Source organism: Balaenoptera musculus, chromosome 5 (assembly GCF_009873245.2).
Source record: "Balaenoptera musculus isolate JJ_BM4_2016_0621 chromosome 5, mBalMus1.pri.v3, whole genome shotgun sequence".
Lineage (NCBI taxonomy): Eukaryota > Metazoa > Chordata > Mammalia > Artiodactyla > Balaenopteridae > Balaenoptera > Balaenoptera musculus.
This window is the reverse complement of record NC_045789.1, coordinates 14024317-14041031: the sequence shown is the minus strand read 5'-3', so window position 1 is coordinate 14041031 and position 16715 is coordinate 14024317. Positions and strand designations below refer to the sequence as shown.

Below are 16715 nucleotides of genomic sequence, written 5' to 3'. Positions count from 1 at the left end.
TCACAATGTTTCTGATTATAGTAAAAATTTAAACATGCATTTCCTTGTTTAATACCTTTAAATTGCTGATAATTTCCCTGAAGATCAAATTCAAACCCCTGATAATAATAAATATATCTTCAGCCTCATCTTTACCAGCTCCATCCTGCATAGTCTATTCTGATTTCTCTCTCGCTTCTTGGTCTTAAATTCTATCCTACCATCTATGTATCCTTTCCCCCATCCCCTTCTTCAATAAGCTCTTTGCATAGTTAATTCTGTCTCTGTTTATACAGTACTAATTCAAAAAGCCTTCTTTGCCACGTTAAGATATATTCACCCTCCCCACCACTATGATCTCATAACAGTCTCTATCACACGTGGATTTTACATGTTTGCATCCCACAAGACTTGTAGCTCAATGATGGCAACGACTCTCTTTCTCCCAACTGTATATTCAGTGACTAGCAAAGTTCTACTTAAATAAATAGCATGGATTAAATATCTACTAGATTAGTGATTAATGAATGGACCAAAAATATCTGCGATAAAGATACACAGATACAGAAAGGTAGCGGGAAAAAGCATGCTTACAGAGGTTTACGGGATAGACTTTAAGTGAGAAAGTAGAGATGAAAAGTCTAGACAAACCCTATGATTAGTTAAATGAGAATAGAAAGAATGAAATTTAATGGAAGATCCAATAGCAAGTGTATATAAAATGTAAGATGTTATTGAGAGTTGTAAATATTAAGGCAAAAGCATCATGTGTCTCCATTGTGACACCTATGTCTTCTCTTCAATACATATGACAAGTTTGCAAGAAACTATCAATCCCCTAAGTATTTTATTATTTCATTTTCTAAGATGGCAGTAGTCTCAAATAAGGGGCTCAATAAATATTGTTCTATTCTGAAGCAATAAGAGTCAAGTAATTACCTAGATAAGTTTAAAGAGTAGGCAGATTGAATATTGAATAACACAACAAAGACATTCTTTAGAATATAATGAAATTATAAGTTAATTGGTAAAGATTATATATTAAAGTGAAAGATAAAGCATAAATTTCTTATCAGAATCTTAAAGTCTTTTCACTGCCAATGAATATTTTTAATACATGAAACAATGTCTCTCAACAAACAGCAAGTCTTAACATCTCTTATACACATAAATAATTAAGCAATATCTGCTCTGGTAGTAAGTATTTTCATAAATCTCAGTAAGTATTTATCTGAGAAATAGAAAGGCTATTTCTCAGAATCAGAGCTTGGGAAGGAAAATCTCCTCTTGAGTTTCTTGTGAACCTTACCTCTGACATTCATCTTTGGCTTTGTTGATAAAACTGAACTTACATCAAAAGATACTGTACCATTTTTTGCTGAAAATCTGCTGTTTGAGATCCACTAGGAAAGAGCAGGAAATGTTCTTTTCTTAGCATTGCTGTAAAGACCTTTAGAACACTTATTGATGTCAAGACACAGAACGTTCTTAACTGAATTCATGGCATATGAAACATCACATTCCTTTTTTGTACTGAAATATATATTTTTTCCTTACCTTGCTGCACAAAGGATCCATACACAAACCACATGGAGTTGTAGAGAGTGGTAGAAGTCATTGATCCCATTTGTAATCTTGGGGGATTAAGCCAATTCAAGAGGTAGACCAGTAGACCGACCAGAAGAACTGTGCCAGCAATGCAAGCCCATAGTGAGAGATCAAATGGTGCAAGACAGGCAAACATATCCACTGTCTTTTCAGCCCTTCGAAGTAGGACTCCCACTGAGTAGTCCATGTAACGTGTTGTAAAGTCCACCACATTCTCACGGTCTGGGGTGATAGTCAAAGCAGAAATCCCTATGTCGGCCCTCTGAGAAATTGAAAGAGACAGGAATACATTAACAGTGTGAAAAACAACTTGATTTGTGGCACTTTAGCTTGCCTTGAGGAAAAAAAATAGATGCCTCAGGCAACATCTTAAGCCTTTTTATACAAACTGAAAAACACTGCAGAGACTTCTTAGAGAAGACCTATATGTGAATTTTTCATTTCCTACTGCAAATCTTGGCCCACCAGAGTTAGACAAATTACCTTGTTCGTATTATTAGTGCATGTGAAATCAGTGAAGAATATTTCAGACACAGATAATGCCTGAAGGAAATTGTCTTTTTTCCTTGGGTCATTTTATCAAAGCCATCATTAACACAGTAGTAAAGGTAAAACGGAATTATTCTAAAGAATTCTTCCTGAGAAAATGTTCCCAAGATATTTAACATGTTCTTAACATGTAAGTTATTAAGTTATGAAAAAAGAAAACTCAATGTGGCATTTCACCCTTGGTTTAGATTTCTCTGCATCAAAATTTATATTATTGGGTTCTAAATATATTAGAGTTTATTAGAGATTTCATAGCACTAAGTTATAACATCATTCCCCAGGGGTTTCTACCATAATTTTATTTTTTAAACCTCAGAAACATTTTAATGAACAATTAAAGATTAAGGAAACAGATAATTCTCCTTGGAGCAATAACCATTGTTCTCAGTATGTGTCTCAGATTCTCAGTGTTAGCACTCAAAACCACACAGAGGGGCTTCCCTGGTGGCGCAGTGGTTGAGAATCTGCCTGCCAATGCAGGGGACACGGGTTCGAGCCCTGGTCTGGGAAGATCCCACATGCCACGGAGCAGCTGGGCCCGTGAGCCACAACTACTGAGCATGCGCATCTGGAGCCTGTGCCCCGCAACGGGAGGGGCCGCGATAGTGAAAGGCCCGCGCACCGCGATGAAGAGCGGTCCCCGCACCGCGATGAACAGTGGTCCCCACTTGCCGTAACTAGAGAAAGCCCTCGCACGAACCGAAGACCCAACACAGCCAAAAATAAATTAAAAAAAAAAAAAAAAAAAAAAAACCACACAGAGCACATGCTATTTTACTTATAAGGCACATGGCAGAATTGCAGTGACAGCACATAAGAAATGACTTCACATTTAAATTCTATGATATGAAAACATATTTAAATATCTAAAAGATGCATCTTATTTGAAATAATTATCTGTGGCTGTGACTAAAGCTGTGGGAAGCTACTTTCAGACAAACACAAACAATAGTAAATTGTTGAACATTTTCATTATTCTTTTTTTTTTATAGTTTGATGAAAGAATATAGAAACTGGTTTTAATGCCTTTGGAGAAAAAAAAAAAAGACATGAAAAGTAACATGCCTAGCGGAATGCTAAACCAATTCCCATACATCTAGTCTCTGAAGTAATAACAGCTGCAAAAATAGTCTAGCTAAAGTTAAACATTGTGTGTGTGTGTGTGTGTGTGTGTGTGTGTGTGTGTGTGTGTGTGTGTACATCAGCCCATCAATACAGTGCTAAGTATTTAAATAACTTTTCTCATTTAATCCTTACAATGAGTTATGAATTACATGTTTTCCTCTCCATTTCATAGATGAAGAAACTGAAACTTCAAGAGTTTAAGTAACTCATTCAGTTCTCACAGTTAATAAGTTTAGAAGCCAGATATTAAAGCAATGTTTTCCTTACTCCAGAGCCAGTGCTCATAATCACTTTCCCATACTGCAAGGAATCATTCATTTTCCAAATGACTCATATTGTAAGCAATTAGCATAACTGGTTTTAGGAGAGTTTTTACCTTAAAAGAGTCTGAAATTTTGCTTTTCTTAATTGTACTATTTACACTGCAACAAGGCTATATTAACATAAGAACTATGAGTTTAGGATTATTATGAGTTTAGGATTATAACTGAGAGATATTAAACTTAATAACTCTATATGGAAATGAATTTTCAGAGAAATAGTTATTGCTTTCAAGCTCACATATTTATTTAGCATAGCTTAGTTACCAGGAGTTGGGTCTTTTCAGAAGGAAAATCTAACCTGGATTCTTAGCTCTCTAGTCTGACCTTTTCTGAGCTTCAGTTTATCTATTTGTGAAATGAATATAACTGTCTTTAGTATGACTACTGTGAGCTGACTCATTTATCTCAATCTTAATGGTGAATAAATAACTCCTCAAGATTCAATTAGGCTCTCAGAAAGTACATTTCTTTTTTCAGGTTATTAAAGTACTGTGGATCAGTAATTTACGAATTGATGCACTAGGGACCCAAAGCATTTTATGACTCAACTAAAGTCAGAAAATTCCACCTAAGGAGAGATTTGCTGACATGTTGATTGAATATTTGTAAGTGTTCATAAATATTTTGCTAATAAATAAATGTTTTACATTTAATGATTATGAATTAGAATAGTCACTATACTGATTTTAATAATAGATATTTGTATGTATCGCAAAGTGAATTTCTATAATGTAATAAAGAAAAATATCTAGGGAAGATGTGTTGTTCTTTGTTATTGTTTTCTTTTGGAAAAGTGAACTGATTATTTTGTATGTGCTAAAATATTTATTAAATATAGTAATTGCTTGTCCTAGTTCTATGGAGGACTTCCTCAATTCTGGTCCACTTTCAACACTTGGCTATTCTGTTCTCAAGAAGAAATTGCCAGTCTCCCTGTGGAGAGGATACTAGAATCATACAATGGGCTTTTTCAAACTGCACAAATGCATTTGCATACACACACGGCACATACTTATACACACACATTTTCCTATCTCTGAGATTTGTATACACCTTCCTAAGGAAGTACCTCAATCCAGCCTTCAGAATCAGTGATATAGCAGACCACCATGCTCGATATGAGTATGTGATAGTCCCTACTTGTATTAGAGAAACTATACTGGAGCAGAAAAAAAAAGGCAAGAATCACTGATTCAGAAAGATGGTCCTAAAACTTTTTGAATATGTCTAAGTAACCAGAAATGATCACTCACATGTATCTTTCTTCCTCCCTCCCCCTCTTTCTTTCTTTTTCTTTCTTTCTTCCTTCCTTCCTTCCTTCCTTCCTTCCTTCCTTCCTTCCTTCCTTCCTTCCTTCCTTCCTTCCTTCCTCTTCCTTCCTTTCTTTCTTTCTTTCTTTCTTTCTTTCTTTCTTTCTTTCTTTCTTTCTTTCTTTCTTTCTCTTTCTCTCTTTCTCTCTCCCTCTCTGTTTCTTTCTCTTTCTCTCTCTGTTATTAGTCTGTTTATTTCTGTATGTATGCATGCATGTGTGTATGTGTATGTCAACTCACTTGTTCAGTTTCAACAATGACTTTTCAAACCATTAGCCTCATAAAACATTTAATCTTCTCACTTCCCCTAATTCTCAGAAGATGACATTCACTGCTATTTTATAGAGAACCAGAAGATACTGAATTAAAATTCACACTTATTTCTACTTCTCAACCTATATCCCACATCCAGCTTATTCTATTTAACTTTTATTTGAGACAGAGGAGACGTCTTCCTTTCTAATGCCAACCCTCCATCAGTAAACTTATCAACAAATCCCTTCCATTTCAGATGCTTAAACTCCCATCTCTTAAGTTTTCAACATCATCCTACCAATTGTTGATTTCCCATGAAAAGGTTCTTTAACTCTTTCTCATTAAAATAAAAACAAAAAGAGAAAAACCTTCCCTTTTACTCTCTATGACTTCTGACTCCCACTTGCTACCCTTTCTCTCTCACTTTTTCATAGTCAATTTTCTCTAAAGATTTGTCTCTATTTCCACACCTCACAGTCACTCTGGAAGACTCTTTTGTATTCATATTATTGAGTGCTCGACTACTCAATGGACGCAGTGCTTCTTAATGTTTACACTATTGAATCAAATGGATATAATTTAGTGCGCATCTGTTTAGGCTTCTTGACAATATTTGACAGTGATGATGGCCCCCTCTACCATAAACATTATTTTCCTTGAATTTCATGTCATGATATAAGCCTCTTTCTCAGTTCCTTTTCAAGCTCATGTCGGCAATCCTCTGGACTTGGACCTACACCCTCTTTTCATTTGAGATCCTCTGCCCAGGCAATCCCATTCATATCATTACCTCCATTGACTCCCATCTATACACATGATTTACAAAATTTACATTTCTAGATACAGAGATGAGTTCTGGAGTATATACTGATTTATGCAATTACATAATTGATATTTCTATTGGATGTCTCAAAAACATCTCAAATTTAACATGGCCAAGATCATACTAGAGGCATTCAACTCAAACCAGTCCTCTTCCAATATTTTCTGCTTCAATGAAAATCTTTTTATGTAAGTCTTAAATCTCGGTGATCTCATTATTTTTCTCAGTCTTATTCCCCTATCCTGTCTGTCACTTCTGATTCTACCTACTGAGAATCCTAATATTCATCCACTTCTCTACTGTTTTCAGCTCTCATCACTGCTTTCCAGAGCTCCTTACGAGTCTACCTGAAATCTACCTTTTCTCGTCTCTAACCTCCCTATTGCAGCCAAAGTATTCTTTCTGTTGAGCACATCTGATCCTGCCCCTGCCACAATGTAAAGATTTTCAGTGGATTTGCACTGCTTTTAGGAAAAAGATTAAAATCTTTAACAAAGTCTATACATCTTTGAATACACTACCTTCCATCTACCTCGACATATTCCTACTGGACCATTTTTCTTTCCAGCACTTCTTCCCAATGCATGATCTTCATACCTGTTGATTATACTGTCTGAATTGACCCTCCTGAAACTTCTTCAAGTAAACTTTTATTCATATTCATAAATCAGCTCAATTATCACTTCCTCAGGAAAGCTATCCATGGCTCTTTTGACTGTAATAATAATTCTTGTTGTTTACACCATCAGAAGCCTGTATCCCTCACTTCTCTAACAGTATGAGAGTTGCAATTTTACACTACTTGATTGATTTTTGAACAATGAATTTTTCTACTAGACCACAAGCTCTGTGAAGGCAGGGACTGTCACTTTTTTAAAAAATTGACATGTTCCTGTATCAAGCACATTTGTCTGGCATAGATTCATGATTAATAAATACTTGCTTCATATATGAATGAAAGAAGATAGAACATTCACTAGATATTCATTACCCAATTCTTATAAATTCTCTCTCTATTTCTCAGCATACCTGACGGAGAGGGAATTTTACAGAATAAAAATAAAATGGCAATATAAAAATTTGCTAAATTTTGTAGCAGTGATAAAAAATTTATATCTTCATGAATGATTACTTCAATAATTAAAATCAAGTTCTTGGCTTATCAACATATTTATGTTTATGTTATTTGCCACTAGCTAAGGTAATTGAGTCTACTATAGTATGTTTAATATATTACAAAATATTATTATATGTCAAGTGTTTAATGTAAAAGTGATTATTTGAATTGTGATAAGAATTAGCACTCGGGCTTCCCTGGTGGTGCAGTGGTTGAGAATCTGCCTGCTAATGCAGGGGACACGGGTTCGAGCCCTGGTCTGGGAAGATCCCACATGCCGCGGAGCAACGAGGCCCGCGAGCCACAACTACTGAGCCTGCGCGTCTGGAGCCTGTGCTCCGCAACAAGAGAGGCCGCGACAGTGAGAGGCCCGCGCACCGCGATGAAGAGTGGCCCCCGCTTGCCACAACTAGAGAAAGCCCTCGTACAGAAGCGAAGACCCAACACAACCAAAAAAAAAAATAAATTAATTAAAAAAAAAAAAGAATAGCTCTTTAAAAAAAAAAAAGAATTAGCACTAAACCTGGAATATAAATAATTGTTTTTCAAAACTATTCTAATTATACAGTTGTAACATTTTCCTTGAAAGGAAATATTTACATTCTTTCAAGTCATGAGAAGGAGATGGATGGATAATACAATGGGACATGACAAGGAAGCCATATGATCATTGACTCTCAGAAGCTTACACTCAGAGAAGTTGAAACACATTTACTCTAAATTTAGTTTGAAATAAATGATCATATCTAACAAATAATTATCTAGTTTATGCTTGAACATAATGTTAAGGACATTATGTTAATAATACCAATAGTTATACATTTATTTAATGTTTACTATATACCTAGTGCCATGTTACATGTTCCACAAACATTGTATTATTTAATATTATAACAAGCCCAGTTGCTAAGATGAACAATTTATTTTTGCAATATTCTAATTAATACAAAGCCTTGGTGTTATTATGATTGATATATGCTTCTCTGTATCCTCTATTAAGTGTGTTAGCTTTGTTATCAATACATCACATTATAAATTGAAATAGATCTGTTCTACGACTATTTTTAAAATACCTGTCGAATGCTATCTTATTCCTTACTTGGAAATATTACTTTAAAATAAAAAATAATTTGCTTATTCAATCACTCTTCTCAAGATATGATTTCCATATCCCTCAAAATACTGGTCATTTGCCTGTGAACATAGTCCAATTCATCAATGTTTCCTCAGATGATATGAATACTACAGTTTTTTAAATGACATTGGAGTCTGAATCATTTTTACTAGGTGAATTACCATTGACTTAAACTTAGGATTAAATAAATTTTCAAAATATTTTAAAATAAAATACTATCAATCCAGAAGTCCTCAGAAATCCTATGCAGTTGATTTTGAAGCAAAATGTTGGATCTTGTATTTGTCTTTCATCAATTTCATTCTTTGTTTCTTTTGACCTTCACATCTATCTGAAATATTTTGAATCTTTACTATCAACCATTATATCAACTTTTTCTGCTAGCTCTGCATCATTTGGAAGTTTGAGAAGCAGGCCTTTAATTCTTCAATCATATTACTAGTAAAATATTGATGAAGAGTACATGAGAAAGCTCAAAGTATTGAAACTTGCCTCTAAAGTTCTACCCCCTTTGAAAACAGCTCATTAGTTAATACCCTAGATATGTTTTTTAATCACCTATGAGCATTCTTTACTATACCGTCATCTAGCCAAGTAGCTCTATATAGTTTTGTTTTGTTTTTTAATTTATTTATTTTTTGGCCACGTTGGGTCTTCGTTGCTGTGCACGGGCTTTCTCTAGTTGTGGCAAGCGGGGGCTACTCTTCGTTGCAGTGCACAGTCTTCTTATTGCAGTGGCTTCTCTTGTTGCAGAGCACAGGCTCTAGGCATGCGGGCTTCATTAGTTGTGGCACGCAGGCTCAGTAGCTGTGGCTCACAGGCTCTAGAGCGCAGGCTCAGTAGTTGTGGCTCACGGGCTTAGTTGCTCCACGGCATGTGGGGTCTTCCCAGAACAGGGCTTGAACCCGTGTCCCCTGCATTGGCAGGTGGATTCTTACCCCTTGCACCAGCAGGGAAGTCCTCTATACAGTTTTTAAGTGTTTTGTAAAAGGCATTATTGAACTCAAAATATATGAATAATCAGATATTCATTTTATGAATAGCTAATGTCATCAAAAAAGAAAATGAACTGCTTACTTTTTTTTAACCATCTACAACACATCTGATTAATAATCCATTCCATAATTTTACCAGAGAATAAAATCAAATTCATTGCTCTGTCAGAATAAATTTCCTTTTCTAATTTTGAATATGCCAATCTCCAACTATATAACAGCACTCTTTTTCATGTTTTGTACATATTATCTATAGTAACTCATATATCACTTCAGGAAATGCATTTACCCCCCTGGGATATCTTTCGTTTGGACTTGGAAATTCAAACTCATTAAAAGTGCCTATCATGAGCTTCATTTACTTTAAGTATTTTCCCCTTATCATTCCCACCTTAAAGATTTTTTGTGCAAAGCGGAAGGAAAATATTTACTGAAGAGCTTTAGCACACATTTAACAAGTACTAGGTCTGTCTCTGCCTATTCAGCTTCTTAAACCATACATTTTCTTCTACTCTTCACAAGAATGAACTATGCATAAGTTTTAAAAATTTCTTGACAGTTTTCTTCAATATCATTTTATATTCTTTAGTCTTGAAATAATGTTTTAATGTAAAAATTTCAGGTTTGCTTGGGAAAAAGTAGACATTGAAGAAATCTTAAGGGAGGAAGAAAGGAAGGGGGGAGGAAAGGAGGAAGGAAGGATGAAAGGGAGGAAAGGTGAGAGGGAAGAAGAAATGAAGAATGTGTTCGAGGTTTACATCTTCATTTAAGATATATGACATGACTTTGGGCAAGTAGCCAAACCTTCATCAATTTAGATTACTCATCTGTATAATGAATAGATTGAAATTGGTAATATAAGAGCCTTTCCAACCTTGAAATTGTAATTTAAAAAATTATTTCTTGAGACCTTATATTATGATGATTCTCTATTTGCTAATATGGGAATATAAATATTTTTGTTCTAAAGACTTTAAAGTTTCAAAAGACCTTTCTAAATAAATACAATATGTAAGTTGGGGAAAAGAAAAATAATCAAACTGTCAAATTAATCACAAATTATTAATTTTCTCAATGTCAAGATTTTATGTATTTCTTTGAAAGAAACATAGATATGTTATGTCATGGTTACAGATTAATATTTCAGTTTCAATTATAAACACATAGTACAATATCCACTACTTTTCAAATATACCACTGGAAATGAATAAATATCCATGTTGAACAAATGAAATTGTTGTTAAAGTAACTTTTACTCTGAAATTAAGATCATACTTAAAAATCCTAGAAAAATTTTAAAGAACAAAAAATTATAAACAGTCAAATTCCAATAAGACGACCACTATTGTAACTCCCTTAATGTTATATCTGAGTTGCTTCTGTTTTGCTATATACATTCATTTGTTTTATTTTTTAGATTCCACATATAAGTGATATCATACAGTATTTGTTTCTCTCTGTCTGACTTAATTCACTAAGCATAATATTCTCTAGGTCCATCCACGTTGCTACAAATGGTAGAATTTCATTCTTTCTTATGGCTGAATAATATTAAGAATGGTGTTAATTTGATTATAGTTTAGCATATGATAAGCCATCTAAAAATCCAATTAAGACATGTACCAAGGATATTTTGTTACTGCTACTATTACAGCCACTACTATTTAACATTTATATAGTGCTTATTATGAGCTGAATACTTTTCAATATTTAATTCAATTAACCTTCACAAACATTCTGTGAGGTAAATAGTATTGTTATTTTTATTTTATAGATAAGAAAATTGAGACACAGATAGATTAAGTAACTTGCCTAAGGTCATAGAGCTAAGATCCAGGATTCCAATCTAGGCAAGCTGTCTCCAGAGTCAATGTGATGTGAACATAATTACTTCCTCCCTTTAAACAATTAGCCCACTACCTGAGTATTGTTCTAGAAGAAAGTATAATTTCTCTCTTGGCTTGAAATGACTCTTTCAGCATATGCTTCATACAGTCACACATGCATACACACACACACAAACACACACACATGCTGGGATTTCTATTCTTTTTTTATTGGTCCAATTTCATACAGTTTTAATTGTTTTACCTTTATGTCAGTATCTACAGCTCAAGAATTTCTTCCTTTCCCTTTTTATCACCTTCAGAGTTTTTAAAGCTAAAACCATGTAAATATATCTTCAAGTGTATTTTAAATCATTCTCATAAATTCATAAATTCACTTTGGGATGCTGAATGGACTCCAAGATAACATAATTTAGTCAGAAAAAATATTTCAACAGAGTCTTTGGATATAAGAACATACTTTTCTATTTATTCTAGTCTATTTATTCAAGTCTAATTTTTCCCTCTTTCAGAGTGCAACTATATGTGTTATTTTAAAATAACAATGATATTCTGTATACAGAACAACAGTACTGTTATCAAATTCAGGAAATTTAACATTGATGCCATACTTTAATCTACAGTCCATATTACAACCTTGTCATTGGTCCCAATACTGTCCCATTCTACAATTTAGTCCAGGATCATGTCTTGCATTTAGTTGTGGTATCTCTTAGTCTCCTTAAATCTGTAATAATATTGGATCTATCTGTTCTCTAAAAGGCTAGTTGAGTTCACCTGTGAAACACTCCAGGCCTGGTCCTCTTTTGTGGGGTAATTCCTTGATAACTTTTTGTATAAATTGGTCTAAGTTCTTTACTCTTTATTTGATTGGATTAGCTAATGATTTGTCCCTTGTTGATATTTTCTAAGAACCAAGATTTAACTTATTAATTTAATCTACTTAAAAAATTATTTACCTTATTACTTTCTCCTTTTATTTTTATCTTCCTTATATCTTCTGTTAAAATTTGCTGTACATTTTTTTTAGCTTTTGAAGATGGAATTAAATATATTTATTTCCATTTTTTTCATTTTTATTGATACGGATTTTTAAGACTATGAATCACTCCTTTAATTATTCCTTATAGATTCATATGTAGTGTTTTCGTTACCACCTCTTAAAAAAACTCTGTAATATATATTTGTATTTCTCCTTTTTCCCAAGAGTTGTTTAATAGAAGGCTTTTTCAGATGGAAAAATTTTTTAATTTTTGGGTTTTTTTCTAGTTTTATTGTATATTGATCAGAGAAATTTAGTTGTAATATATCCACTCAGTGGAACTTAATGGTGTTTTCCATGAGACCTAATCCATGACTGATTTTTGTCAATGTTTATGTGTGTTTTAGAAGATAGTATATTATCAGGATTTTGTGTTTGATATATACACAGAAGATGTATTTCATTATTTATGTTATTTATTATTATTTGAATTTTGTATATTTGTGTGTTTTTCTCTGTGGTTTGTTTTTGCTATTTTTTTCTTTTTCTTTTTAGAAAGGTTTGTACTTTTGTTATAGTGGTTAATTTTATATTTATACCTTTTATAGTGCCCTTACTCCCCACTTTTCTTCACTTAACCTTTCTCTCTGTTTTTTTTTTCCTTTGTTTTAAATGAAATAGGTGACTTCCACTTATTCTCTATACTAGTTAATAATGATATTCTATTTTCCCCTTTCTTTCCCTGTTTTTCTCCCAGTGTTAAATAAAACCATCCTTTCATTTTTTATACCATACGATGATTTCAAATTATCATTTAACCCATGTTTCTAACCTTGTTTTAGCATCATTTCTACAGTTAAATATATTAAATGATCACTATTAGTCATTTTGTCAAGCTTATCCTGTTATTTCATGGTTGAATGAAGCTCATACTCTAGTTGTTTCATCAGGAGGGGCTCAAGTGTCCACTTTTCTCTTAGCACTTGTTTGTTTAAAACTCTTTTCTCTGTAGCCATGAAGGAGATCTTGAATGGATTATAGAATATTTGGCTTGCACTTAAAAAAAAATTCTTGATAGTGCTTCTCTAGTGCTGGCTTTCTTCATGTGTTGCTCTTGAGAAGTCTGATAATGATTTAACTTTCTACCACTAAAAGTAATTTGATTATTTCGCCTTGAGGATTTCTTTTTTTTTGTCTTTTAAGTTTAATAATTTTACTAAGACATAGCTCAGAGTTCATTGTCCTGGATCAGCTTTTCTAGGAACACTAAGTACATTTGTTTCATTTTCGGAAAGTTTCCTTAGATTATAGATTTAAATATTAATTGTACCATTGTGTTGCTTTTCTTCTTCAGAGGCTTCAAATACATATGCTATACTTTTGGCCTATTTTCCATTTTGATTCTTTTACTCTGAACGTTTTTACTTCTTTATTTCATTTTAATTATTTTTTCTTATTGTTCTTCAATGTAATTTAATCTAATTTCCTTTGAGCAATTTGTAATTTATGTCATATTTTTTGTCTTTTATTTTTTAAAAAATATATCCTGAGGTTGTTGTATTTCTTTGTCATTTGGCCATTTAAATGATTAGCTTTTGAATTTGTGATTCTGTTAGATTTTCTTCTTAAAACATTTCAAATGTTTGTTTGAGACATTTAATTCAGTTTGAAGTGTTATGTTACAATTTTATTTTGCCCTGTGGTTGTCTGTGTGAGGAGAATGTTGATCAACTTTTAAAATATATTGACATACTTTCTTCAATTCTTAGTTTTGAATAGAACTTGTCCAATTATTTTTCTATTCCTGGATAACTTGTAGATAAGATTCCTTGTTCAATAGTACTTCCTTCTGTCAGTGTAGTAACATTGCTTTCTTCAATGGAGGATGTTTCGGGGTGGGTGGCAGCAGGTTGGTATGTGTTGTTTCTGCTTAGTTTCTACAGAATTCTTAATTTTGCTCTTTTACTGACCTCTACCTTCACTACCACGTCTCCAAGGAGCACATATATTCTCTAATTTCTCTTGATGCTCCAGAAGTAATGCTTTCCTGAGGGTACTATCCTGGCACACTTTTAAGTCCCTTTCCCTTAGCCAGTGTTGTGGATTACCAAGTTCCAGATTTGTGTTCTGCACATTAACACTTGGTATTAAACTTTCTCTTTCTGAAGGTTATTTTGGCTCTCTTCATGCATGTTCTCTGCTTCCTTTTCTTCTTTCTTATGAAGTCACTTATGCCTTCCCTGCCCTCTCTTCTCACCCATAGACTTGCAATCTTGTTTGGGACTCCAATGTTATCTCTGTTGGAATTGGATACTTACATCCAATATGATAATTAATGGAATTTTTCTGGGGTCCTCTGATAAAGCTATAATTTCTTAGGAGTGTGCTTTCCTGAAATCTGACAACTCTGGTTCATGGAAGGCACCCCACCTTAATTTAGAGTAATATATTAAATTTTCCTCTATTTTTGTATGGTTATGTCATTTGAGTTCTAAAAAGTAGGAGGTAGATGCTTATGTTTGATTCAACATCTTAAGTGGAGAGAAGTCTCAAAAATTCCTAAAATTTCAGTAGTGGAATAACTTGTAAAAATGTCTTCCAGACTCAGTAGAGACAAGAAGAGAAATAAGAAGAGAAATATTTTTGGCAGGGCTCAAACATGAGAAGTCGGTGAATATCGTTGTAAGGTACTTATCTGTCAGTTAAACATTTTCCAAGTTTTAGCTGTTAAAAATGTGAGAAAAGAAATTTTCTAACTGTAAATTTGTCAGGTAATTAAATCATATGAGTCCATTTAGCTCAACATGGAAGATAGGCCAATGTGAAAACAAAACATAACAGAAAAACATATATTTCAGCACTGGCTAGTAAGTTTCTCCATCTATAAAACAAAGAAAAGCAAAACTAAGATGAAAAATAAATAAATTTAAACATTAAACTGTAAAAGCAATATACAAATACATTTTAGTTTTTAAAGGGTCAAATTATATAAAACCAGCCTATTTTCTTCTTACAAATGAAAGAAATGCTCAAAATATCACTGGATTAAATGTCAATATAGAAGGAGTCTCACGGCTGACAGTCCCGGGTTGATAAAGTTTCCAGAGTTAGAAATCAGCTCATATTCTCTTGTTGGGCTCTGCTCAGTACAAAGCTTCCAACTCATGGTTTAAGATGGCTGTTTAAGCTACAGCCATTCTACTGACATTCCAGCGAGGAGGAAAGAGAAGGATCAGAATAAGAACAAAAATCCTCCCTTTAAGAACATTTCCAGAAGCTTCTAATGACACTTCTTTTTAATTCTCATGACACTTCTCATTGGTTAGAACTTAGTCACATGACCATACTACATCAGGAGAGAAGCCAAGAAATGTACATGGTGGACAGTCAGTATTTGGTTATAATTCAGGAGCTATATTACTAAGAAAGGAGGGAACAGATATTTAAAGACAATCAGCAGTCTTTTCCACACCTTCACATAGATAGCCACTGTTTCAAGATTGATGCATGTCCTTCTAGATTCTTTTCTATTTTTACATACATCGATACATATGCCTAAATATTTTTTCCAATATTTGATCAAACTTTACATAATATTATATAATATCTTTGAGTAACACACACACAGAGCTATTCAATCTTTCTAAAGTGCGTACAGAATTTAAAGCAACAGCTATTTTTGTCACCTTTGAATTTTCAGCACACAAATAGCAGATGGTAGGTACGCAATATGATTATGATTATGACGGTACTCTGATAAATTTAATCATTTTCCCTTGAAGAATTTTTAGAATGTTTCCTTGTTCTTGCCCCTTAGAAGCAATAGATTTTGATATTGCTATTTGGATTATATTCAATCAAAAACTCTTTCTTGGAGCTCACCACACTATTTCTAGAAATTAATACTTTTCATTATTTCAACAGATGTTTTGCCTCTGACAACAGCACAGTGACAAAACAATACTATTAGTTCAGTTTTTATGTTGTCATTATTAGTCTTATTTCTAAGCCTCTTCCCAGAAACCACATGCATCACTTCTAACTCTCTCTCAAAACCCTGCCTGCACCATGAACATTCACATAATGATATAATTTTAAAGTCCCTCTAGAAATAGTTTAGTTTTCACAAGTTTCCCTCTCTCTTTCTATACATCTGTATACATACATAGTGTATATATATGGGCACATATATATGTGTGTATATATTTTTACCTGAGTTCATGACATTCCCCCTCCCCCACAGCTTTACCCCTCATTTCTCTGTTTTTCTGCATCTCTCATATAGTACTTATACCATAAATATCTATCTTATCTTCTCAGTTATAAACTTCTTGAGGCAGGAGCTTTATGTTCATAGTGTTCTATCCCCCTAAATATTTTTCACACTGCTTTGCCCACAGTAGATTTCCAAAATAGGTCTGTTGACTTACTTGCTCTTTGCTATGTGGTAAGAGGAATAGGTGTTTTTATATAACCCTAAATTTTGGAAGGAAAGAATTAGATTTCAAGGCTGTCTACTGCTTGAAGAAGTCTCTATCATTGTGAGGAAGTCATTGACTTTACAGGTTTTTTCCATATCAAGCTATCAGCCAGGTCCTCTGACTTTAGTAGTCTAGATTTTAATGTTTTCAGCTCACATAGGTGAGTTGAACCTCCACATATGCTAG

General features: G+C 33.5%; 1 protein-coding gene across 1 annotated transcript in view; it reads right to left on the bottom strand.

Annotated features, from left to right (window-relative positions):
* Nucleotides 1-16715, bottom strand: part of GRID2 (glutamate ionotropic receptor delta type subunit 2) — a 1394429-nt gene that overhangs the window by 291898 nt on the left and 1085816 nt on the right. Inside the window, exon 11 of the mRNA XM_036853844.1 lies at nt 1537-1849. Coding sequence (XP_036709739.1) covers nt 1537-1849 — 313 coding nt within the window. The remainder of the gene's footprint in view (nt 1-1536; nt 1850-16715) is intronic.